Source organism: Ovis aries, chromosome 3, assembly GCF_016772045.2.
Source record: "Ovis aries strain OAR_USU_Benz2616 breed Rambouillet chromosome 3, ARS-UI_Ramb_v3.0, whole genome shotgun sequence".
In the NCBI taxonomy this organism is placed as follows: domain Eukaryota; kingdom Metazoa; phylum Chordata; class Mammalia; order Artiodactyla; family Bovidae; genus Ovis; species Ovis aries.
Window position 1 is genome coordinate 46,616,768 of NC_056056.1, and position 27,015 is coordinate 46,643,782.

A 27,015-nucleotide genomic window follows, 5' to 3' on the forward strand; every position below is an offset into this window, starting at 1 on the left:
GTAATCTTTGCCTCCAACCAACACATTTAGTCTTATTATATATATAAGCCCAACGATTGATGGATAATCTACATTGCTAAGTATGTTGACAGTTAACTATCTTTTCACAGGAGTTTGCAGGTGAAGATACATCGGATCTCTTTTTGGAAGAACGAGAAACAGCCCTTCGACAGGCTCAGGAAGAAAAACACAAACTTCAGATGTCTGTCCCAGGCATCCTTAATCCACATGAAATTCCAGAAGAAATGTGTGATTAAAATCAGAAGTCATGCTGGGTTTTTTTTTTTTTCTTTTTTTTCTTTTCCTCTGCAACTCTTGTTAGCAGATGAAAACAGCATCTGGATATTTGTCGACCAAAATGATGCCAATTTGTAAATTAAAATGTCACCTAGTGGCCCTTTTTCTTATGTGTTTTTTGTATAAGAAATTTTCTGTGAAATATCCTTCCATTGTTTAAGCTTTTGTTTTGGTCATCTTTAGTTTGCATGAAGTTGAAAATTACGGCATTTTTAAAAATTTTAACTTCATCCCCATTTTGTGGCTGGGATGGGGGGAGGAGGCAAATCCAATTTGAACATATACTTGTAAATTCTGATGCAAAAGTATACAATTTTTCCTGTAAAGAATACCAATTTTTAATTAGGGAGCATTTTCTTTCTAGCCTGTATTTCAGTCTAGAAGAAAAGATAATGAGTAAAACAGATTGCGTTGTTAAAAGGATTATAGTGCTGCATTGTCTGAAGTTAGCACCTCTTGGACTGAATTGTTTGTCTAGACTACATGTATTACAAGTCTGTATGGCAAGTTTGCAGCAAGATCATGTGCATATCATCCCATTGTAAACGACTTCAAAAAATATGGGAACACAGTTAGTTATTTTTACACAGTTCTTTTTGTTTTTGTGTGTGTGTGCTGTCGCTTGTCGACAACAGCTTTTTGTTTTCCTCAATGAGGAGTGTTGCTCATTTGTGAGCCTTCATTAACTCAAAGTGAAATGGTTAAAAATATTTATCCTGTTAGAATAGGCTGCATCTTTTTAACAACTCATTAAAAACAAACAAAACAAAACTCTGGCTTTTGAGATGACTTATACTAATTTACATTGTTTACCAAGCTGTAGTGCTTTAAGAACACTACTTAAAAAGCAAAATAAACTTGGTTTACATTTATTTTCCCTTTATTGGCTCAAACTTATTCCTGTATTAATGAAAGTGGTTATTTATGTTTAGGTATTAGGTAACATTTTTAAATGAATTTTGATAACTGTTGACTTCCAAGTATTATTTCTAAGGTTATTGAGTAAAGGCAGCATTTGTATAAAACGAATATGTTCCTGAGATATTTTCTGTTCCCAAGAAACCAATCCCTTCTGTGACAGCTTGGCACACATTTTACCTTTACTTGCAGTTAAAAAGCATCTTTCCTCTGGTTAGGAGCTGGGGGTAACAAAGCTGTAGATTCCCTACAAAATATGAAAAGGGAATAGAAAAAGGAAACCAGCTTGAGTGAGCCTGTTTCTAGATGATTCTATATACTTAAACCTAAGCATTTGAAGTGCCTCATGTTTGTGGAGAATCAGCAATTTCATATAATTGCTATTCTCCTAACTTTTTATATAGGTCTTTGGCAAAGATTGGCATTATTTCAGTAGAATGTAATCATGCTTTAAAGTCTTTTTAAAACAAAAAATAGTAAGATGTTTTAAATATACAGAGAGGAATATTGAAGTACTTTGTTTAATACTTTAGCTCTGTTAAAGCTTTGATTTTCTTACTGGTGTTTGCATATAAATAAGTTTTCTTAGAACAGTAAAAAGAGTTCAGTTTCAAATCATATGCTGTATTTGAAATCAGCTTTCCATCAGTGGTAATGTATACTTTTCTTACCCTACAGCCCCATTGCCTACCTTGATATGTTTTGAATGTTAAAGAAACCAAGCTTTGGCCAAAATGAGAACATGCTAATAGAAAATTAAACTTATTGTGGGCATTTCTTGCTTGAATAAAAGTTAATCATATCAGGCCAGCCTCAACGTGTTTTACAAGAAAGCATACTGATAAACTGGCCATTTGAAATGTTTGGCTCAGTGTTGTTTAACTCTTGCAAAAAGGCAGCGTCTCAGTTATAAATTGTGAGAGAGAACTGGAATTGTTTTATAAGTATGTCTGAATCTTGGTTTAGACACCCATTAAAATCATAGACAAGTCATTTGAACTGAAAATGGTCTTACAAAAGCTAATTCCTGAGTCAAGAGGATATCAACAGTAGGATGCTGTTCTAACATTTTAGCATCTCTGAAGATCTGTGGCACCTTAAAAACTGGTGGCTAGGCAGTACTGTTGATAAATTTCCCTGCTTGTCCATGTGCGAACTCAATAATTGTATGCATTTATTGCTATTTAAAGTTGTCTTACAAAAAAGTATTAAAGTGTCTTAGATTGGTCAGCAACAAAATACTACTTCTATGCAAAAAGGCATACGAAGGCAGCAGGATATAAACTTGATAAGGGGGGGTAAATAATCATTGGAAGAATAATCACACTTCCATATTTACTGACATCAGTGGCAACCAAGTTGTTTTTGGGACCTAAGCAGGGAAGCTGTCAATAAGCTATAATGCAAAGAATTGTTCATCAAATGCCTAGCAGTGCAGTTTTATTTATAAGAAGTTGATACTGAAGTTTCAAAAAGGCTTCTGTAACCAACTTTTATTTTTAGTAAAGACTGTTGTCATAGTTGAAAGTGTTTTCTTGTTCTTGATGGTGCATAAGAATACATATTGCAATTAATACCTTAGAGTTGGGAAAAAAGCAGAAAGTAATGAAAGTGAATTCAAACTTATAGTGGCTATCAACCCGCCATTGAGTCAGGTCTATGATAGGATCTAGGATGCAGATTTGATGCCAACAGACATGCAAGGATAGACTTGGTAAAAATGCAGTATTAGAATACTGTGAGATTAATGGTTCTGATGTGCTGGTGTATGTATTGGATGTTCCTTCCGGAAGGTTTCCAACAATTCCATTCTGTAATGTGTGAAGACTCAAGCCTATAGAAAAGTTAAGAAGTTTTTGATGTTCTGATTAGAAGAAACTCAAGGACAAAATGTCTGGATTATAAACAGTCACATAAAAATATAAATAGTACTTTCAGTATTTAAAGTACTGTGGTAAAATGAACAGTAATTGAGTAGAGTTGTAAAGTTTCTTACCACTTTTTGTGCTTTTCATCCTTGACACTCTTGGTAAAGTTAACCATAATTCCATAATATATCTAGTCCATGTTTAGGTTTCCCCAGCAGTTCCTAAGAATGCTTTTCATAGTTTGTGTTTTTCCCAAATGAGTACCCAATTTTAGGTTCATGCCTTTTGCATTTGTAGTTTTTAATTTCAGTGGTAATTGTTTTCTTGAAAAATATTTGGTTACTAATGCAGATCTGTATTTTAAAGTATCTTCTCTTTTTTCCTGTTTAAGCATAGTTTATATTCTGTATTGTCTGCTCTCCCAACTAACAAATCCCTCCTGCGCACCTCTATCCAATAACTTTGCTCTCAGAGTACACTTACTTTTATTTACTGTTTTATTCTAGAGTCCACAGGGAATAAGCCCCTATTAGCTTGCGAAAGTTACATATTTAATAATATCTTTATAAATCAGCATTTTAAGGTGTTTTTGCTCATGTTACAAGAAATACAATAGTTGCTTGTAGTTTATTTTGCAGTGCTCATGTCAGTGGTGTCTAGAGAACCAGTACAGATCTTTGGGAAGTGCAGCTTTATGATAGAAGATTTAGGCAATTTAGAAATTTTTTTCTGTCCCCAAGCACCTGGGTTATACCCCAAGGTCAAATATGGTTGTGGAAATTTCAGGTTTTATACTTGGATCCTGGGCAGCATGGAAAATAAACTTCCCCTTTTAAGACCCAGAAAAAGTTGCAGAACACTTTGGAATATTCTGATTTCCATAACCCTGCCTAATAAGAAGCTGAGAAATACCATGCTAAAGCTGTATGCATTGCTGCTCTGAATAAAACTGGTGTTCTATTAATGAGAAAGGGGGAGAGTGAATTAAGTCTTACTATAAAAGTTGAGCGAAAAGGACAAAAGGCAGTTGACTCCATGAGAAAATAAGTCTAAGCTTTGAGGTATTGAAAATACCAAAGAAATTGCTCCTCTTACAGTGGCAGTTGTTTTTGTCATTCACTGTACACAATTGAAGAAAAAAATCTGTACAAGGTGGCAAACAAAACCATTCACTCCTTGTCTTTGTTACTAATGGCCCTGTGTTGATTTTCAAGGTAACTGCTGAAGCTAGTATCCTGACGTACCAAGATGAAGACTTGAAAACCTGAAGGAATGGAGGCATTACAGAAGTTGAGGGAGTTAGGCCATGCCTAGGAGTTGGGAAAGTTTATATGGGAAACCTATTATTTACTTGGTGAAAAAGGGTTAAAGCCATAGTTCTTGCAAGCTGGGATACACTTTTTTTTTTTTGTAGTCCAGCAGGATTATCCATAAGAGATCCATTATGGGTGGACGGAACGTTAATTTTCTGTACTTGCTACCCTAAACTGAAGTTCCTGACCCAGAACATCTTTTTTCTACAACTGTGACAGGAAAGTAGGCCTTCTCCCTTTGTCTCAAAAGTTCTGAGATCAGATATTACCAGACTTACTCTGCATGTCTGCATCAGGTAAGAACCAACCATTCCTAAAGTATTTCTGGCCTTTTTGTGATTCATCTAGCTCTTAGACACAGAAAGTAGTGGTGTGTTTTCCATTTTGTTCTTCAAACTATTGGCCCACAAGAAATCGTATTCTTGAGTCCACCTCAAGTCTGAATCTTAATCAGACATTTGAAAAGATGGGACCAAGGCCTGAGCTTTGGTGTTGACAAGCCTGCCTGCCCTTTAGGTTACATTAAGCATTACAACTGGTGTGTTTGCTTGCTTATTTTAAAGACTAAGCAGAAATGATTAATCTGTCTATAGAAAAAAAATTTCTGCTTCAGAAGGTGTTTACAACTAGATCACAAGTGAGCTGTTAAGAGGCTACAACGTTAAAAATAGACCATGTAACAACTACTTAGACTATCTGTGCCTAGCCACATAGAAAAATCATCCTGATTTTAGTAAACTAGATTGCTCCCCCAGGATGTTCCTCTTTATTCTGTGAGGTGATGTGCAATAAGTTCCACTTGTGTAAGTATTTACACATACAGAGCCTTAGCTGACTACGCATTGCTTTCACTGGGCTGGGTAGGCTCTGCTTGTCTCTTAATTTAAAATCTCTTGTGCTTTCTGACCATCAAGATAAAGAAAGGACTCCCTTAGAAACAATTCTTTTAAAAAAACATAGTTAATTTTTCACCTTTTATTAATTCAAACTCTCCAAAATGTATTAATTTAAAACAAATCTTGTTTATACAACTACATGTAGTTATATAGCTAAGGTAGGAAATGGTGTTGGTTCATAAATTGTACCTGTTAATACTCTGCTAAGTTATCAAGTTGTCAATCTCCTTAGTTCTTCAGGGTGACCTGAAGCCATGTTTTGTCATTTTGTCTCCATGAAGCAGCTGTGTGAATCTTGTATCATTTAAAAGAACTTCCAGAGTTTTTCAGAGTTCAGTCATCACATGAGAAAATTAAATAGATGATTAATATTAATGAGTTTCCTAGATTGAAAGAAACCGTAATCATTGAGTAGCTATAGCGTTCCTTAGTAGATACAAAGTCACAACCTCAGGAAAGATTCACAGTTTTTGGCAAATCTGAACTATAAGTTTCTCAGGCTGCCTTTGCAAATAAATTTTAGAATGTGCCTGCATTGTTGGTCATCTACTCCATCAAGATGATTCATTTCAGAATATCCATTATTCTAAAACTTGGGATAAATCTTGGAAAAATATGCATTCAAACACTGCATAGTCCAGCTGAGGTTCTGTGAAAGCGTATTGTCTTTCATGAAACTTCTAAAATAGAAGCTGAAAGCTTTTAAGTTTGGAAAATACTGTTTCTCACTGATTCTTAGAAAGAGGCTTTCTAAGAAAAATTCCAGTAACTATGCATTCAAATGTCAAGAAACCATGTATTCACAACTTTTCTTCTGAGTTTTGAATTCGAAGAAGGGGAAGAAAGAGAGGTGACAGTGTGAAACACCTTACCAGTTTTACCAGCATGATAAAGTTATAGTCCCCCCTCTTCCAAAACCTTTACTTTGCTTACAAGGAACTTACGAGCTATGCCTTCTGGAATTGTCCCTTGGAAATTTTCACACTGTGAGCCAACAAAATGAATAAGAGCTATGACTTTTGTAAAGTGGGAGGTTGAATATTTCAAAGAATTGAGGTAAACTAGCAAATGGCTGAAACCTTTTGGGGCAGATCACTTCATAAAGTTCATATTGAGGAACATGCTGCTGCTGCTAAGTTGCTTCAGTCATGTCCAACTCTGTGCAACCCCATAGATGGCATCCCACCAGGCTCCCCCGTCCCTGGGATTCTCCAGGCAAGAACACGAGTGGGTTGCCATTTCCTTCTCCAATGCATGAAAGTGAAAATTGAAAGTGAAGTCGCTCAGTTGCGTCTGACTCTTAGCGACCCCATGGACTACAGCCTACCAGGCTCCTCTGTCCGTGGGGTTTTCCAGGCAAAAGTACTGGAGTGGAGTGCCATTGCCTTCTCCGCATATTGAAGTTGATTCCCCTTAAAAGCACTTAAAGAGTACCCATTGAGAAGCATTTGTGCACCTAAAAGAAGTAAGCAAGCCACTGTGAAGATCTCTGATCTTCAATATGCAGTATGGGTCAGGTTATACCTGTTACCTTATCAAGTTTTGCACTTAGAGAATAATTAAACATGAGGTTCATGAAGTTTAGACTTCAGAGCCCCTGTCTCACAGGAGTCCTTTCCAAAGACCTTTGGGGATCTTAGCTGTTTATCAATAACTTCAGTAGTTAAGCCATAGCAGCCCCAAAATATAATAATACATTAGAGGTAAATTTAGAGAACAAAAAGCTTAATTAACTGATTTTTTCTTAAGATTTGGAGATTATTTATTTTGACTGTAATTGGTCTTTGTTGCTTTGTGAGGGCTTTCTCTTCTAGGTCCTCCTGTACCAGCGCAGCGACCACTCCTTGGACATGGGGTAGCTCCTCCCGGCTGCCGCCCCTGACCTCAGACGGTGGAGGAGGGGAGCTACTCTTGGTTGCTCCAAATTCAGAGTTAAATTGAAGAAAGTAGGGAAAACCACTAGACCATTCAGGTATGACCTAAATCAAATCCCTTATGATTATACAATGGAAGTGAGAAACAGATTTAAGGGACTAGATCTGATAGAGTGCCTGATGAACTATGGACGGAGGTTCGTGACATTGTACAGGAGACAAGGATCAAGACCATCCCCATGGAAAAGAAATGCAAAAAGCAAAATGGCTCTCTGGGGAGGCCTTACAAATAGCTGTGAAAAGAAGAGAGGCAAAAAGCAAAGGAGAAAAGGAAAGATATAAACATCTGAATGTAGATTTCCAAAGAATAGCAAGAAGAGATAAAGCCTTCCTCAGCGATCAATGCAAAGAAATAGAGGAAAAGAACAGAATGGGAAAAACTAGAGATCTCTTCAAGAAAATTAAGATACCAAGGGGAACATTTCATGCAAAGATGGGTACAATTAAGGACAGAAACAGTATGGACCTAACAGAGCAGAAAATATTAAGAAGAGGTGGCAAGAATACACAGAAAAACTGTACAAAAAATCTTAATGACCAAGATAATCACGATGGTATGATCACTCATCTAGAGCCAGACATCCTGGAATGTGAAGTCAAGTGGGCCTTCGAGTTAATAAGTTACTACAGTATTATTGACCATATTCCTTATGCTGTATATTACATCCTTGTGGCTTATTTATTTTGTAACTGGAGGATTGTACCTCGAATCCCTTCACCTGTTTCACTCCAAGTCTGTTCCTGTTTTATGTTTATCTTGCTTTCATTTTTCTTTTATCTTTTTATTCTTTGTGCTGAGTCTTCATGGCTGCTTGTGAGCTTTCTCTAGTTGCAGTGCGTGAGGGTTGCTTTTCACTGCAGCACACAGGTTTCTTTTTGTGGTGGCTTCACTTGTTCCAGAGCATGGGCTCTAGAGTTGTGGTATACGGGCTCAGTTGCCCCACAGCATGTAGAATCTTCTGGACCCGGGATTGAACAAATGTCCTTTGCATTGCTGGGTGGATTCTTAGTGACTACATGACCAGGGAAGTCCCTGTTTTGATTTTTAGATTCCACCTTTGTAATCATTTTAATAATTGGCCCATCTGGAGTTTTAGTGTAAGATGCTATTATTCCACTGCATATATTTCATATTTTCCTATTCATATTTTTATAGATAGATGTAATCCTAGTATATATACAATTTATATGTATTCCTCAGCCTGGAGAATCGTAATCAGTTTGGAGGAAAATGTAATGAAAGTTAGTAACTCTCCTTCTAGGCAAATGCATATGTCCCCTAAGTTTTGTATATAATTTCAGGTCTCTAATTTGATGCAGTTTTTACACAGATAATACCTGACATACACGGGGCTTTTTCACCTAGTGAGGTGGCATATCTGGCCTATTGCCCCATATCAGTATTAGAGAGCTTCCTCTTCACTTTTTAGGGCTGTGTTATATTCCATTAGAAGAATATACTGTCAATAACTTTACCGTATAGTCTATAGAATGGGAATAACATCCACCCATAAAGTACCTGCACGTAATACTTAACCCATAACGTTATACCTACCCATCTGTAAGATGGGAATAATACCTACCTCATAAGGTTATGAGGATTAACTGAGTTTATACATATAAAGAATTGAGAACAGTGTTCAGTCCAGAAATAAGTGCTAATTTCTTGCTACTAAAGAAGCTTATACATGTGTGAGTATATACAAATGATAAATTTCCAGAAGTGAAATAGTTGTATCAATGGGTTTGTGTGTTTGTAACTTTAATGGATATAGATATAGGCTGAAGTATGGCTTTACTTGGTGTAATGTGAAAAATTACATAAATTCTATAAGTGCATTAGTTCAAGCTAATTATTCTAAGATACCATGATGATCACTGATAAATGGGTCTCCTGTGATAGTGACATCTGAGAAACATTTGCAGCATTTCTGGCAGTTCAGTTCATTTCAACAGGAAGCCTGCCCTTTAGAAGGATCTATTTATCCTTATCATTTATTATGTATAATAGTTGCTGCTACTCCTAAATAAAGTTTTTACTCTGGTTTTATTTTTCTTGTAATTTTTCATATGTATACACTGGATACCTTACAACATAATATTAAAAACAAACACCCAGGATATTAAGACAGCAAAGTTGGAAAAGTTTCATAACTGTCTTTTAAAATATAAACTTGAATCTGCTGGAGGAGAAAAGGGAGAGAGTACTAATGATGAACTGAAGCCTGATTTTGGGACACCATACGAAATAGGAACAGTCCAGAGTGTCTTTTGATACTGTGGAACAATTGGTACAATAATAAAGCAATTAGCTGTATTTCTGGAATGAAAAATGACTATTGTTTTAACAATCTACATTGTTACTATATATTGCTTATTGCGGTTTACCTAAATGTAGATACAATTCAAAATAGTTTAAAAGTGCTGCTGATGCTGCTGCTGCTGCGTCACTTCAGTCGTGTCTGACTCTGTGACCCCATGGACGGCAGCCCACCAGGCTCCTCCATCCTTGGAATTCTCCGGGCAAGAACACGAGTGGGTAACCACATATTCCATCTAAATGGCAATTGTTAACAGCTTATGAGTTTTAAAACTTGCAGTTATCAGTAGGGTACTTCTTTAAAATAAAAACAATATCATGTTATTATTCAGCAATAACAGAAAAAAATACTAGTTATGTATGCAACAAAAGGGTACATCTCAAAAGCATTATGTAGATGAAGCCAGACACAAAGGAGTAAATACCTCCAACTGCATTTTTGTAAAATTAATGTAATAGTGACTACATGGGTACTAATACAACTTAACTCATCAAAATGAAGATTTAATATGTACATTTTTATATTAATTAAACAATTGAAAATACAATAACAGTTAAGATATAGCATGTTTCTGTACATGCATTCTGTATGTACAATAAACGATTAGAAACCATAACTTTCAAGAGTTAAAAATCAAGAAAAATTGCGTGTATTTACGTTAATATGTAAAATATATTTAGACATTTACAACCATCAACTTATTTTAATTCTATAATTAAAAACTTGTAACATTTTCAGGTATAAAATATTTTTAAAGACTTGGAAAAAGCAGAACATATACATATTATGTATGATCTAGATAATGGTTCTGCTTTTTGCCAAACATCTACTGAAATGTGAAAACTTAGGAAAATATATATCAAAGTGGTAAAATTTTGTCATTGATGACATTTCAGATGTTTTATAAGTGAATTGTAATAATTAGAAAAAATCACTAATATTTATTAAATTTTAAAGCTGCTAGTGGTTTTTAATGATCTTATGGACATGATAGAAACATCTGAAATAACAGATCAAACTTATTGGTAGTATATTAAAAATAAGTTCAATAGGAAATGTTACATAAAATTCAAATTGGATATAGTACAGACTTGTGAGAAAGTCTGGACTTGTAACCAAAAGCTTAGAAAATTTTCTGGATATTTTGTTCTATTTTTTTTTCTCCCATTCTCTATTTTATTAAGTATTTTAAAATAATTTTTTTCATGACAACAGCATTTCATCAAACAAAACTGCCTAATTTTAAACTAACACTAATTTACTGTATGCAACTATCTCTGGATGATGTGATTTAAAAATGTAAATCACTATAGATAGATTTTTCTATATCAAATCAAAAGATCAATCAAAGAAATTATATGGCTGAAAGGTAGGGAATTGAAATAATAAATAATAACTGAATAATCAAAATAATTTAAAAATTGGAAGAATATTTGGACTTCCACGGGTAACCTGTAGTACAAGAGCTGAAAAAGCAGTTTAGAAATTGAATCAAGCCTCATATATTTAGTTTAGAAATTTAGAAAATTTAGAAATTGTGGGGAATTCCCTGGTTGTCCAGTGGTTAGGACTCTCTGCTTTCAATCCCTGGTAGGGGAACTGAAATCCCACAAACTGCACAGTGCCACCAAGAAAGAAAGAAATGAAATTATGCAATTGGAGACTTTGGGAAATAAAATTTAAAAGATTCAACTTTAATAAATAACATATTCTAACATGTCAGTTTTTTTTTGGCTTTATAAGCCAGTTTGAGTTATTAAAGCTGATAGATTAATTCAATAATTGATTTAAATGATTATATACAAATACAGAAAATAAGGAAACAAAGACATTGAAAGATTATATAGATGAAATATGAAATATAAAACATTATCAAAATTACATATATATAAACATGTTTGATCATTAAAGTGAACTGAAAAATACAATGAGCATTTCTTTCAACAGTGGGTCCAAAATCTTGGCCAGATTATAATTAGCATGTTCTGTGGATTGAAGCTTAGTGAAAAATAATATTACTAAGCTAAGTAATTATGGAATTCCAATAAATAAATTTATGACTTACCTGATAGAGAAATTAAACATACAAAACCTCAGTATTAGAAAATTTTCAAAGTAATTTATAGGGTAGTTCAGCAAAACAGAGATAAATTCTCAAACTTTTTAATACAGCTACTGACTCAGTTTAATAGGGAAGACATTGGAACAGTCTCTTAAATCTCTGTAGGTCTACATTTACTTAGCTAAGTGACAGTTGTATCAAATAAAAACTAACACCAAAAATTTCTTAAAATCAATCAAAGACTTGGTAATTATAAGGACAATTTCATGATTGTATCCTAACTTGGTACTATATAATTATGTATTTTTAGTTTAGGCAATAAAAAGGGATATATTTTAATTCATTAATTTTTGGATATCATTCCTGGCTTGGCAGAAATACTGTATTTTTTATTTTCCTTCACAAGCATTTATGAGAATTACTGTTTCTTTTTTTTTTGAAAAGGTGTTTTGTTGCCTGGAATGTTTTGAGAATTTTCAAGGACAGAAGGTAAGTGCAGATTACCTTCCTTTCATTTAGCGTTTTTCCATCTGACTCAGCTACAAAGATAAAAAATTTTTTTAAATAGTGCAATTTCACCTTTCATAAGATTCTTTGCTATTATTTCAGTCTGATAGGGATCTTTCAGACTGATCTTTGGCCTGCTAGGGCTACCCTAGTGGCTCAGAGGGTAAAAGAGTCTGCCTGCAATGCGGTTTGATCCCTGGGTCAGGAAGATCCCCTGGAGAAGGAAATGGCAACCCACTCCAGTATTCTTGCATTGAGAATCCCCATGGACAGAGGAGCCCAGTGGGCTACAGTCCATGGGGTTGTAAAGAGTCGGACATGACTGAGCGACTTCACTCAAGGATCTTTCTAATCTGTTGATTAATAGTGGGCACACATTAGAAAGCAATTTCACAGTGTCCCATTATCTTCTAAACTTGTCGAACAGAATGCAAGTTGCTGTCATTCTCTATAACCCAAAAGTGGGTTGGTGGTCTTATGGCTGTAGCCAGGCCACCATGGCGGCATTGTGAGCCCCTGGTACTTCTGAGGAGGTGAAGTTCAGGAAAATGTTTAGTGAGTAAATGTTTTTAAATTCTACAAATTCTGAGTCTGATTTTTGTGTACTGGGTCCTGTTAGTTGCTAGAGTTGCAATGATGAGTAAAATACCTAGGGCCCTCAGTTCAGTTCAGTCGCTCAGTCGTGTCTGACTCTTGGCGACCCCATGAATTGCAGCACACCAGGCCTCCCTGCCATCAAAGATACAAAAAAAATAAAGTGCTCAGTGTTATGAAAGGAGTGTGTACAAGTTGTGATAAGGTATGAAAGCGGGGATCTAATCCAGAATTGACTGGGGGTGATGGGGAAGGCAAGGGACACTTTAGCCTTCGAGAACCAAGGAGTCAGCTTTGTGGAGAAGGCAGAAAGGGCAAAGAGACAGAGGTAACAGCAAGAGTGAATGCCCCAAAGCACGGAGTGGTGTGATGTGTCTACAGTACACAGAAGGGAATACATGGAGGCAGAGAGTGGCTCTTCTCTCCCTCATTGGCTATCCTCATTGGCTATATATCCTATATAGCAAGGGTGGGAGTTGTTGGGGATCTGATGATCACTAATTATAAGCTGCTATAACATTTAATCCTGTCCAAGAACCTTGTGAGATGCCCTCATCCCTGTTTTACAGATGAAGGGAATCTAAGCAGGTCAGGTTTTCACTTGCCCATGGTGACAGAATGAAGGAATGATAGAGCAGTTAGGAGGCAAATCCTGGCCTGGCTCTATGTGTTCTTCCCACCACTGTTAGGAATGCAGTGGAGTCCAGCGGAGGAAGACCGATGTGTAAGCATCAAAGAGGATTACAAATAAGGTGTGAAAATGATGCTTTGATGTTAGAGAATTCTGTCTGAAAGTAATAGCATTAAGTCTTTTAAGAATGCTCTGTTGCTCAATCTCAGTAGTAATCTTGAAAGTACAATTTAAAACAATGAGACAGCATTTCACACAAAGATTAAAGGTCTTAAAAGACCAAGTTTGGTGAGGATGTGAAAAAAACAGGAAATCTCATGCTTGTTGCTGTGAGTATAATTAGCACATTCGCAGTGGAGAGCAATTTGGCAATATGTAGAAAAGTTGAAGAGGGTATATATTTCTGAGATTCTTTTGCACACATATCCAAGGAGTTGTATGAGAATGTTTATTGTACTATTATTTCTAACACCAAAAATGAAATAAACTAGGTGTCCAATAGGAGAATGGACAAATTGTAATATAGTCATATACTGGGATACCATGCATAGTTAACAATGAATGGACTAAGATGAATTTGAAAAAAACTTGAGTGAAAATTCTCAATTTGCAAAATAGTGTGCAATCTATGTGGGCTTCCTAGGTGGCACTTGTGGTAAGAACCCACCTGCCAAAGCAGAAGAAATAAAAGATCTCCGGGTCAGGAAGATCCGCTGGAGGAGGGCATGGCAACCCACTCCAGTGTTCTTGCGTGGAAAATCCCATGGACAGAGGAGCCCGGCGGGCTACAGTCCATAGGGGCACACAGAGTCAAACATGACTGAAGTGACTTAGCACGCACGCATACCATCTACTTGAAGTTTGAAAAATATGCCAAGTTGTTGTATTATATTTTTTAATTCGTATAATGCTATGTATTAGTAATATAAAGACGTGTAGTTCTGGGAAAATACCAAATTTAGATAAGAGATTATGATTACTTGGGAGAATAAAGGTGTAAAAAAGTTGTTCAGTATAGGGGGTTTGATGTTTTGTTTCATCAAGAAAAATAAATATGGATAAAGGATTAAAAAGAGCAGAATAGTTGATAAATGGGTATTGTGTTAATTATTGCAATATTTTACAGAAATTTTTTAAAAACAAGGAAACTGACAGTTTAATTATCTGCAAAAATTAGAGTTTTTTTTTTTTTTTTAACAAACTGACTTTTAAAACTTTTATTTATTTATTTATGTTCTTTTACTTGGCTATGCCAGGTCTTAGTTGCAGCATGCAGGATCTTGGCTGTGGCATTCCAGACCTTTACTTGTGGCATACAGGTCCTAGTTCCCTGACCAGGGATCAAACCTGAGCCCGCTGCATTGGGAGTGCAGACTCACTGGACTGCCAGGGAAGTCCCAAGAGTGTTGCTTTGTTGGTGTTTTCAAAATTAGTTTGTAGAAGGTTGATAAATCAATTTAGTATTTTTTAAATGACTGATTTTTTAATAACTTTAATACGTGTGTGTACATGTATATGAATAAGGCTTTGAAAACATGACAGTGCTTTTATCTCCTTGACATCCTATTTTCGTTTCGTTTGGGTTTATACCCAAAAGTGGAATTGCTGGATCATAGGTAGATCTATTTTTAATTCTTTAAGGAAGTCCATACTGTTTTCCATAATGGCTGAACCCATTTACATTCCCACCAGCAGTATACAAAGTTTCCCTTTTCTCTACATCCTCACCAACACTTGTTGCCTCTTCTCTCTCTCTCTTTTTTAAACACCCCATTCATTTCTGGGAGCTTACTTTTTAATAAATACTTTCATTTATTTATGGCTGTGCTGGTTCTTCCTTGCTACATGGGCTTTTTTTTCTATCTATTTGTGGAGACCAGGAACTACTGTCTGTGTTCTAATGTGCAGTGCGGGGGTTTCTCACTTCAGTGGCTTCTCTTGCTGCCGACCACGTGCTCTAGAGCACAGGCTCAGTAGTTGTGGCAAATGGGCTTAGTTGCTCTATTACAGCATGTGGGATCTGAGGACCAGGGATTGCACCCAAGTCTTCTATATTGGTGGGCCGGTTCTTTACCAGTAAGCCAGCGGGGAAGCCCTCTTGTCTTCTTGACAATAGCCATTCTAAGAAATCTGAAATGTTATCTCATTGCAGTTTTGATTTGCATTTCCCTGGTGATTTGGGATGTTGAGCATCTCTTCATTTATCTGTTGACTGTTTGGGTGCCTTCTTTGGAAAAAAATATGTTTAGTTCTTCTTCCCATTTTTTAATCAAATGTTTAGTTTTTGTTATCTAGTTGATGAGTTCTTTATATGTTTTGGGTACTAATCCTTATCCAATATAGGGTTTGTAAATATTTTCTCCCATTATGTAGGTTGCCTTTTCGTTTTGTTGATTGTTTCTCTTGCAGTGCAAAAGTTTTAAATTTGAAGAAGCCAGCCTCACTTGCTGATTTGTTGTTCTCGTACTTTTGATGTCATTTAAATGACTAATTTTTAAAATAAAATAGAAATATAGGCTACATTGTATATAGTAAGGGTAAATATTTTCTCATGAAACTTGTTGCAGTTATATATAGATTATACATATAGATGGTCCCCAACTTACAATGGCTACATTTATGATTTTTCAAATTTATGATGGTGCAAAAATGATATGCATTCAGTAGCAACCAGACTTTGAATTTTTAATCTTCATCTTTTCTTGGGCTAGTGATTTATGCTACAGTTTTCCTTCATGGTTCCGGGTGGTAGCAGGCGGCCGCAGCTTCCAGTAAGCCACATGACCATGAGGTAAACAATCAATTGACAATCATCCTGTACCCACACAATCATTCTGTTTTACACATTGAGCACAGCATTCAGTAAACTACATGAGCTATTCAACATTTTATTATGAAATAGACTTGTGTTAGATGATTTTGCCCAGTTCAGTTTAGTCACTCAGTTGTATCCGACTCTTTGCGATCCCATGAATCACAGCACGCCAGGCCTCCCTGTACGTCACCAACTCCTGGAGTTCACTCAGACTCATGTCCATCGAGTTGGTGATGCCATCCAGCCATCTCATCCTCTGTCGTCCCCTTCTCCTCTGCCCCCAATCCCTCCCAGCATCAGAGTCTTTTCCAATGAGTCAACTCTTTGCATGAGGTGGCCAAAGTATTGGAGTTTCAGCTTCAGCATCAGTCCTCCCAATGAACACCCAGGACTGATCTCCTTTAGGATGGACTGGTTGGATCTCCTTGCAGTCCAAGGGACTCTCAAGAGTCTTCTCCAACACCACAGTTCAAAAGCATCAGTTCTTCAGCGCTCGTCTTTCTTCACAGTCCAACTCTCACATCCATACATGACCACTGGAAAACCATAGCCTTCACTAGATGGACCTTTGTTGGCAAAGTAATGTCTCTGCTTTTGAATATGCTCTCTAGGTTGGTCATAACTTTCCTTCCAAGGAATAAGCGTCTTAATTTCATGACTGCAGTCGCCATCTGCAGTGATGATAGGTGTGTGGAGCCCCCCAAAATAAAGTCTGACACTGTTTCCACTGTTTCCCCATCTATTTCCCATGAAGTGATGGGACCAGATGCCATCATCTTAATTTTCTGAATGTTGAGCTTTAAGCCAACTTTTTAACTCTCCTCTTTCACTTCCATCAAGAGGCTTTTTAGTTCCTCTTTGCTATAGGCTAATGTTAGTATTCTGAGCACATGTAAGGTAGACTGGGCTTTGATGTTCACTAGATTAGGTACAATAAATGCCTATTTGACTTATGATATTTTTGACTTACTGTGGGTTTACTGGGATTTAACCCCATCATACATAAGAGAAAAGTCTGTACGTATGTTTGTGTGTGTGTTGTGTATGTGTGTAAGATGTGTGGGAGGTTAACCACATTTCCTAGTTTCTCTGGGAAATTCCTAGTTTATGCCTGTTAACCCAGGGTAATTTTCAACTGTACCCCTTTAAATCTAAAAACATCCTCATTTAGGAATATAAATTATATGATCATCCTGGTTCTAGGTCTTGTTATAAATTTACTATGACTTGCAATTCTTTAAAAACTATGAAAAATCCTGGCCTACATGATATCTGAAGCACCAGTCTTTCCACACACCTATGGGATCATATCAGTATCCCACTGACCAAAATCAGAGGAAGTCCACATATCGAAATGCTACCCAGAAGGTGAAAAAAAATGCTATCCAGTGAAATCGTCTATATAATCATGATGTATATTTATATACATTCATTATATATATGTTTTCTAAGATAACATGTGCCATTTATTGAGCACTTGTATATGCTAATTATCATGCTAAGTTTTTTACATGTACTATCTCATTTAATTTCTAACAACTCTTGTAGAAGATAGATTCTATTTCCATTTTACGATGAAACTGGCACAAATTAAAAAAATTTTTATTGGAATATAATTGCTTTACAATGTTGTGTTCATTTCTGCTGTACGACATCATGAATTGGCCATTTGTGTACATATATCCCCTCCCTCCTGACACAAATTAAATAACTTGCCTCAAATCATACAGATGGTAATATGGTAGAGTTGTATGGAATTCCTACAGTTTTCACCTGATTTTCATAATATTAACACAGAGAAGCTTAATAAAATATATTTGTTGTAAGCTATTGTGTTGGAATATAGTAGAGGGGAATTCCTAATAAATACTTAGAAATGATCTTCCTTTGACATATTACAAGCACAAGACTGTAAAAATTTACCCCCAAAGTGCCCATTACCCTTGCATGTTTGTTTATTGATTGGCATTGTTGAAAAAAGATCTGGTAAGATTTGGGTAGTGGAAGTGAGGCAGTAGGTAATGATATCTGAAGGCCATATTGATTAGAGGTGATGAGAAACAAGGATTCCAGCTTGACCATCAATAAAGCTATGTTCTTTATTAGTGTACTTTATGATTAATAAGAACTTCTATTATTTAAAAACTGTAATGATATCTTCATTGTAGAAAATGTGCCACATACAGATAAGCAAAATGTTATCTGTAATCCCATCAATAAAAGGTAACTGTTCACCCATTTTTCCCCTAGTCTTTTCAAATAAAAAGGCTTTACCAGGCTTCCCTGGTAGCTCATCTGGTAAAGAATCTGCCTGCAATGCAGGAGACCCCAGTTCTATGCCTGGGTCGGCAAGTTCCCCTGGAGAAGGGATAGGCTACCCACTCCAGTATTCTTGGGCTTTCCTGGTGGCTCAGCTTGTAAAGAATCCATCTGCAGTGCGGGAGACCTGGATTTGATCCCTGGGTTGGGAAGATCCCTTGGAGAAGGAAATGGCTACCCACTCCAGTATTCTATCCTGGAGAATTCCACAGACTATACAGTCCATAAGGTCGCAAAGAGTTGGACACAACTGAGCAACTGTCACTTCTTTTTAAATAAAGTAGAACAATATAGTTCATACTGTTTGATAACTTTAAAAGAACTTATATGCCCATTTAAAAACTATTTTTTATTTTATTTTTGGCTGTGCACATGGCTTGCGGGAACTTAATTCCCTGACGAGAGATCAAACCCACGTCCCCTGCAGTGTAAGTGCGGAGATCTAACTATGGGACTACCAGGGAATTCCCTAAAACTATTTTAGTGACTACATCATATTTCCCTGCATGGACACAGTATAATTTCCCCGTTACTACTGGACTTTTAGATGGTTGCTGGTTTTTTTCACTTAAACAAAACTTTGATGAGCATTCTTGTAGCCAAGTCTTAGCTTGCTAATTGTCCTTAGATAAATTATTAGATATGATTTTCTTAGGTCAAACTATATATAAACATTAAATATTTTAGTATAGCTTCTCTCCAGAAAAGCTGACCAATTTTGTGTTTCAACCAATAATAGTTTGTGATTTCTCTATACCTAGGCACAAGCTAGAAATTATTAAAATTTTTCCTTTCATAATGAATGAGGTTGAATTTAACTTTTAAAAATATGCTTCCATCTTATGCCAACCTGTTTTTGTTCCACTTTGTTTTTTATGTTTGTCATTTTCTTTCTATTTTTTTTTATGATAGTTATATAAAAATTTTAAGATGTAGTCAAATCAGATTATAGATTATACTTTTCATGTCATGCCTAGAGTAAAAGGCCTCTAACAACCTATGATAATATAATATTCCCCTAAATTTTCTTTTAGTGCCTTTATATTAGTAGTCTAACTCTGCATTTTTGATAAATGAGGTGAGGTAGGGAATATTTTTCCCTCCAAATGACTACACATTTGTCCAAATATCACTTCTGCCATCTCATAATAAAATCTTAGATATACGTTCTGTTTTTGGATTTTCCACTTTACAACTTTGTTTCACTATTCCTGTGTAAATACTGCTGTTTTATGCTTTATTTCTTATCTTGCTATCTATTATGCCCTGGTCAATACAGGCACATCTGTAGTGGGAAAATTTGCTTTTGACAGTTTTGGAAATTATTTGCTGCATCTGGTCGTAGTTGCAACATGAAGTATCTTTAGTTGCGGCATATGAATTCTTAGTCACGGCATGTGGGATCTAGTTCCCTGACCAGGGATTGAACCTGAATCTCCTGCATTGGGAGTGTGGAGTCTTAGCCACTGGATCACCAGGGAAGTCCCTGCTTGTGATAATTTAAATATCAGATGACTCAGTAAGTACCCTTGACAGAAACTCTGCCTTTATGTGGATCCTTACATGAATATTTTGTTATAACTTTCCTGGTGTTCTGCTTCCCATTTAACTTGCCTTGACTTCTTATACTAAAGAAAAATAAATCTCCAAAAGTATGGTCTTGCTGAGTTCATTGAAAGTGCCTGCCTCCTTTACTTCTATTCATCCCCCCAGTCCCACACAAGTACAGACAAGTGACAGCATTTGAGAAACATTTTTTGATAATGGTTTTTTTTAAAAGCTGTAGCTTAAAGGAATTTAAATTAAGCTTCCAATAAAATCAAAGGAAGAAAAAAAAAGAGAGTTTCATATCTGTGGAAGCTCAAGAAAACTTTGGTTATGTTCATATGAAGAGAATATTTAAGGCTTCAGTCAAGGAAAATAATATACTGGAAAATGTGTACGTGGGGGGAAGGCATAGAGTGAGAGCATGAAAGCTAAAAGAATAATTAAGACAAAAGGTGCAGGAATGAGGAGAGAGATGAAAGGAGAGGGAACCATGTGGCAAATTCTAGGGCGAATGTTGGTTTGGTAAAGTTCAATTCATGGAACATGCTCTGCTGTTAACTTGGGTCGTGGTATATATGTTAATACCTGTCATAAATGGTCCTCAAAATGTTGTTCAGAAGTGAGATATACTTATTAAACTTTCAGTTGTTTCATAGTCAAATTGAAAGAGCCATTATTTTTATCTTTTAGTGGCTGGTGCCAGGGTAGTGTCTCCTAGCAAAGTCAGATGAAATAAAACTCGTTTTGTTTCCTGAATCACAGATGAATTTTGACACTTACAAGTCTGTCTTGGACATCAACTAAGCAGTAATATCTAGAAGTACCTCACATAATAACCTAGCCTTGTAGAATGGATTGAGAGGCAGAAGTACAGTTAGATACCACATCTTGATATAAAAGGGTTCAGTTCAATCACTCAGTCGTGTCTGACTCTTTGCGACCCCATGAATTGCAGCACGCCAGGCCTCCCTGTCCATCACCAACTCCCAGAGTTCACTCAGACTCATGTCCATCGAGTCAGTGATACCATCCAGCCATCTCATCTTCGGTCGTCCCCTTCTCCTCATGCCCCCAATCCCTCCCAGCATCAGAGTCTTTTCCAATGAGTCAACTCTTCGAATGAGGTGGCCAAAGTATTGGAGTTTCAGCTTCAGCATCAGTCCTCCCAATGAACACCCAGGACTGATCTCCTTTAGGATGGACTGGTTGGATCTCCTTGCAGTCCAAGGGACTCTCAAGAGTCTTCTCCAACACCACACTTCAAAAGCATCAATTCTTTGGCGCTCAGCCTTCTTCACAGTCCAACTCTCACATCCATACATGACCAGTGGAAAAACCATAGCCTTCACTAGATGGACCTTAGTCGGCAAAGTAATGTCTCTGCTTTTGAATATGCTATCTAGGTTGGTCATAACCTTTCTTCCAAGGAGTAAGCGTCTTTTAATTTCATGGCTGCAGTCACCATCTGCAGATATAAAAGGGTAGAACACTTTAATTTTATGTTCTGCCTTATTCTGAATTTAAGTTATCAAAGATATCTCTGCTTCCTAATGTACAAAGACCATGACTTTATAGAAAATAGGTAAGATACATCAGTGACTTCAGAACATTTTATACTTCATAATTTAGAATCAGATTGTAAAGAAAATACCTAAGAAAGTATGTATCTCAATCTCCTTTCCAAGACATTTCAGCTCCAGGTCATTTAGAGAGTCATGTTGCATGTTTAGCGAATGCATTGACCTATAGGCACTGTATAGCAAGGGACAAGTGATGATCATGATCACTGTTTCAAATTGGTGAGATTCCTGAGGCAAACATTTCCCATAAGCATGCATCGTAAGTCACTTGGAAAGGGCAGGGAAAACTAATTATTTTACCTAGGGGAAGACAGGGTAGTGAATATTGAGAACAGTAATGTGATTTATAAATAGCAGTGTGTTGACACCAGTATACTAAATGAACTTTCTTCAATACCCTATTGAATGGCATACAGAGATTTTTCAAAATAGTATTATATGTCTACCTACTATGTGTCAGACACCTGAGATAAAGATTAAATAAGATATACTTCTTGTCATTGATAAACTCTCACTTTTAAAGAGGAAGGCAGATATGGAAGAAGATAATGTGCAATAAGGAATATGAACCAAATATTCTGGGAGCTACATGAATTCTATTGGAGATACGCTTCCCAAAGGAAGTGATATATAACTATGTTATTAGCTTGCAATTTAAAATGAGGAAACATTTTTCATCATTACTGGAAAACTATCTCATATTATTCTAATGGCAATTTGATATAGTGAAGTTTAGCAATAGCCCTGGTACACTGAAAGTTCCTTGCTTGATTTAGAATTTCAGGTTTTATTTTTCCCAGTTAGAAATTTGCCCTAAAACTGTGTTTCATAGTAATCTTTTTTTGTTTGTTTCATAGTAATCTTAATTATTATTCTACCATCGGATGATTACAAGTACTTGAAGTAAGAGTTGAATGACACACCTGAAGTTTCAAGAAAAAAAAACCTTGCTAGATAGAATGAGGAACAAAAAAATTGAAATGACTATATAGACAGTATAGTCAAGGTATAAGGCAATGGGGACTCATTATTGATGAGTATAAAAATGATATAACCTTAAAGTATTCATTAATTCAACAGATATTTAATTGAGTGCTTACAGTGTGCTCAAGATCCAAGGAACAAAACAAAGGTCCACTCTCACAGAGCTTATTACATTACTCATAGAGGGAGAAGACAGATAATCAAATGTATTCATAACATAGGTATAGTGGGTGACTGTTGGGCTGCTATCTTACACAGGGAGGGTAGTCAGGGAAGGCTTCTCTGATAAGGAGGCTTTTTGACCAGCAAGGAAGGAAGCCTAGCATGTGGTTACCTGGAGGAAGAACATTCCAGGTAGAGAGCAGTGAGAGCAAGATTTCTCAACCACAGCACTGTTGACATTTTGGACATGGTGGTTCTTTGTTACGGGTGCCATCATGTACAGTGTAAGATAGCCACCTCCTTGGCCTCTACCCTGCTTCCCAGGTGCACAGTGGTAGAGAATTGCTTGCCAATGCAGGAGATATAGGTTTTATCCTGTGGAACTGGGTGGGATCTCCTAGAAAGTAAATGAGAAGATTGGTTGAGACGTGGGCACTCCAGTCTTCAGAGATGAAAGGAAGTGAATAAAGGAGATAGAAAACAAACATCCAGAACACAAAGGTTCTATCTGAAGATGGTCATAGGCAGTAACTCCATTTGTAAGAATTTATCCTAAGAGAATAAGTGAAACAGTACACAGAGATATGTGTCAGGGTCTTTGTTACAGTGTTGTTTACGAGGGGAAACTTGGAGACAATTTATTAATGAATGTTCATCAGCTGGGTTCAGTTTAATGAAATTATTGTGAAATCTATACAATGAAATGCCATGTTAAGGACAATAAAAGCGTTACGTATCTATTGTTGTTTAATCGCTGTCATATCTGACTCTCTTGTGACCCCATGTACTGTAGCCTGCCAGGTTCCTCTGTCCATGGAATTTCCCAGGGAAGAATACTGGAGTGGGTTGCCATTTTCTACTCCTGGAGATCTTACCGACCCGGGGATCAAACCCAAGTCCCTAGCACTGGCAAATGATTCTTTACCACTGAGCCACCAGGAAGCCTGTTATGTATCTATACATGTTAATAAAAAAATTGCTTATTTAAACATTTTAGTCCCATTTAAATAAAAAAGATATCCATCCTATTTAAAGAATGAAAGGACACGTGCTTACATGTTGATAGTGCCTCTGATTGGGTATTGGATAATGGTCAATATTTTATTTCTCTGTGTAAACAAAAAAGTTATTATTACAATAATAAATGCAAAATATTGCAAATTGGTTAAAAAAACCAATTGCACGAATACAGGGAGAGATTTGGCAGCAGAAAGGTGAAAGAAACCTAGATATATTTTCATTAAGTGTGGTTTAGAGTTGCCAAATATTATTGCTAAATTAATTGGAGTACATTGTTTAGAACAAAAGGAAACATAATTTTATACTCCCAGATCTCCTGGAGACAGGAACGGCTACCCACTCCAGTATTCTGGCCTGGAGAATGTGTATTCTCCATGGACTGTGTATTCCATGGAGTTGCAAAGAGTCGGACACGACTGAGCGACTTTCACTTCACTAGACAGGCTTAATTTCTCAATCAGAATTCTGTACAGACCTGAAATCATATTACATGAGGAAGAGGTAGAAGAGCCCTGGATGTTCTGGGCCAAAGAGTCAGTCACAATGGAAACCAGACCTCCACTTTGAAAGATAGGCAGGAGTATGATGAATAAGTGAGATTAAACCTTATTGTAGTGTTTCAAATAGACAGGGTCAGACAAGAACCATCTGCATCAGAATTACAGGTTTTTAATAAAATAGTTGATTTCTGGCCCCAACTCAGGCCAACAGAATCAGAATCTCTGGGCAACAGGCAAAGAATATGTTTCTTCTCCCCACCCTTCCACACCCCCCATCCCCCGCCAAAAGCAAGGCACTCTAAGATCTCGTCTCATAAGAACCCAAGTTAAAGAATTACTGCAAATAATTTGAGAGTAACTCACCGGACAACATAAATTCTGATGCATTTTTTTTTCTCTCAAATAACAGATCACTTAATTCTGTGCTTAGTGTGAGTCAAACACAACTCTACACATTTCATCTGCATTAATTCATTTAATCCTTCCAACCCTGAGGTAGGTACTAGCATTAATCCTCATTGTATAGCTAAACAGAGGCATGGAAAGATTAAGTAACATGATCAAGGACACAAAGTGGTGGTTATACAAAAAATTCTTAGATGGAATGGAAGTCTTCTGCTCTGTAACATCAGGACCATAAATTAAGGATCAAATCCTGTGAATGTTTGCAGTCTTTATGCCTCAGCTAGGCAACAATGCAGAGATTTCAGAGCAGTGGTTTCAGACTAGGGTGCACATACTGAGTTATATGGACACTTTCCAGAAGACCACAGCACGGACTCGATTTCTCGATCTTCAACTGCGGGTTCACCTAGGGTGTATGGGTAACAAAATGACAATTCTAATTATTGGTTTTGGGGAAGTCTCCTTTCAGTTCAGTTCAGTCGCTCAGTCGTGTCCGACTCTTTGCGACCCCATGAATTGCAGCACGCCAGGCCTCCCTGTCCATCACCAACTCCCGGAGCTCACTCAAACTCATGTCCATGAAGTCAGTGATGCCATCTCTGTTGTCCCCTTCTCCTCCCGCCTTCAGTCTTTCCCAGCAGCAGAGTCTTTTCCAATGAATCAGTTCTTCACATCAGGTGGCCAAAGTATTGGAGTTTCATCTTTAGCATCATTCCTTCCAAAGAACACCCAGGACCAATCTCCTGTAGAATGGACTGGTTGGATCTCCTTGCAGTTCAAGGGACTCTCAAGAGTCTTCTCCAACACCACAGTTCAAAAACATCAATTCTTTGGCATTCAGCTTTCCTCACAGTCCAACTCTCAAATCCATACATGACCACTGGAAAAACCATAGCCTTGACTAGATGGATCTTTGTTGGCAAAGTTATGTCTCTGCTTTTGAATATGCTATCTAGGTTGGTCATAACTTTCCTTCCAAGGAGTAAGAGTCTTTTAATTTCATGGCTGCAATCACCATCTGCAGTGATTTTGGAGCCCAGAAAAATAAAGTCTCACATTGTTTCCCCATCTGTTTCCCATGAAGTGATGGGACCAGATGCCATGACCTTAGTTTTCTGAATGTTGAGCTTTAAGCCAACTTTTTCACTCTCCTCTTTCACTTTCATCAAGAGGCTTTTTAGTTCCTCTTCACTTTCTGCCATATGGGTGGTATCATGTGCATATCTGAGGTTATTGATATTTGTCCCGGCAATCTTGATTCCAGCTTGTGCTTCTTCCAGCCCAGCGTTTCTCATGATGTACTCTGCATAGAAGTTAAATAAGCAGGGTGACAATATATAGCCTTGACGCACTCATTTTCCTATTTGGAACCAGTCTGTTGTTCCATGTCCGGTTCTAACTGTTGCTTCCTGACCTGCATATAGGTTTCTCAAGAGGCACGTTAGGTGGTCTGGTATTCCCATCTCTTTCAGAATTTTCCACAGTTGATTGTGATCCACACAATCAAAGGCTTTGGCATAGTCAATAAAGCAGAAATAGATGTTTTTCTGGAACTCTCTTGCTGTTTCCATGATCCAGAAGATGTTGGCAGTTTGATCTCTGGTTCCTCTGCCTTTTCTATAACCAGCTTGATTAGTTAAATCACTCCATGCTTTTATAGGATCTTTCTTCCCTGCTATATATATTTTATTAAAATGTCAGGCTCTGGCCTATTGTCAGGTAATACCATATCCTTCAGAGGATACCCTTAAGTTGGGTCTGAGACTGCTGCAGTGAACCCGATATTATAATTTTATCTATTTATTTATTTGTGCTGGGCCTTCGCTGCTGTGCAGGGTTTTCTGTAGGTGCAGCAAGCGGGGGCTACGATCCAGTTGCAGTGCGTGGACCTCTCATTGTGGTGGCTTCTCTTGTTGTGGAGCCCTGGCTCTAGGGCACTTGGGCTTCAGTAGTCGCTGCACCCAGGCTCTAGAGCACAGACTCAGTGGTTGTGGTGCATGAACTCAGTTGCTCTGTGGCATGTGGGACCCTCCAGGATCAGGGATTGACAAAACTGTGTCTCTTGCATTGGCAGGGAGAGTCTTTCCCACTGAGCCACCGGGAAAGCCCTAATCCAGATGTTATAATTAAATAAGTTACATGGATTTTTCCATTTTATAGTGCATCTAAAAGGTATGTTTAGGGAATTCTCTGGTGGTCCAGTGGTTAGGACTCCGCATAGTCTGAGTCTGAAGTCGCTCAGTCGTGTCCGACTCTTTCGGACCCCATGGACTGTAGCCTACCAGGCTCCTCCGTCTATGGGATTTTCCAGGCAAGAGTACTGGAGTGGGTTGCCATTTCC

General features: G+C 37.1%; 1 protein-coding gene and 1 long non-coding RNA gene across 5 annotated transcripts in view; one reads left to right on the forward strand and one right to left on the reverse strand.

Moving 5' to 3' along the window:
* The window catches only part of XPO1 (exportin 1), a 42,499-nt gene extending 41,330 nt beyond the window's left edge, over positions 1–1,169 (forward strand). For all 4 annotated transcript variants that reach the window (XM_027966715.2, XM_042246014.1, XM_027966716.3 and 1 more), the window contains one exon: positions 111–1,169. In XM_027966715.2, the coding sequence (XP_027822516.1) occupies positions 111–257 (147 nt within the window). In that variant the 3' untranslated portion in view covers positions 258–1,169. The remainder of the gene's footprint in view (positions 1–110) is intronic.
* Positions 249–27,015, reverse strand: part of LOC132659393 (uncharacterized) — a 36,153-nt gene continuing 9,386 nt past the window's right edge. The window contains exon 2 of the long non-coding RNA XR_009599817.1: positions 249–21,488. This is a non-coding gene — a long non-coding RNA (uncharacterized LOC132659393). The remainder of the gene's footprint in view (positions 21,489–27,015) is intronic.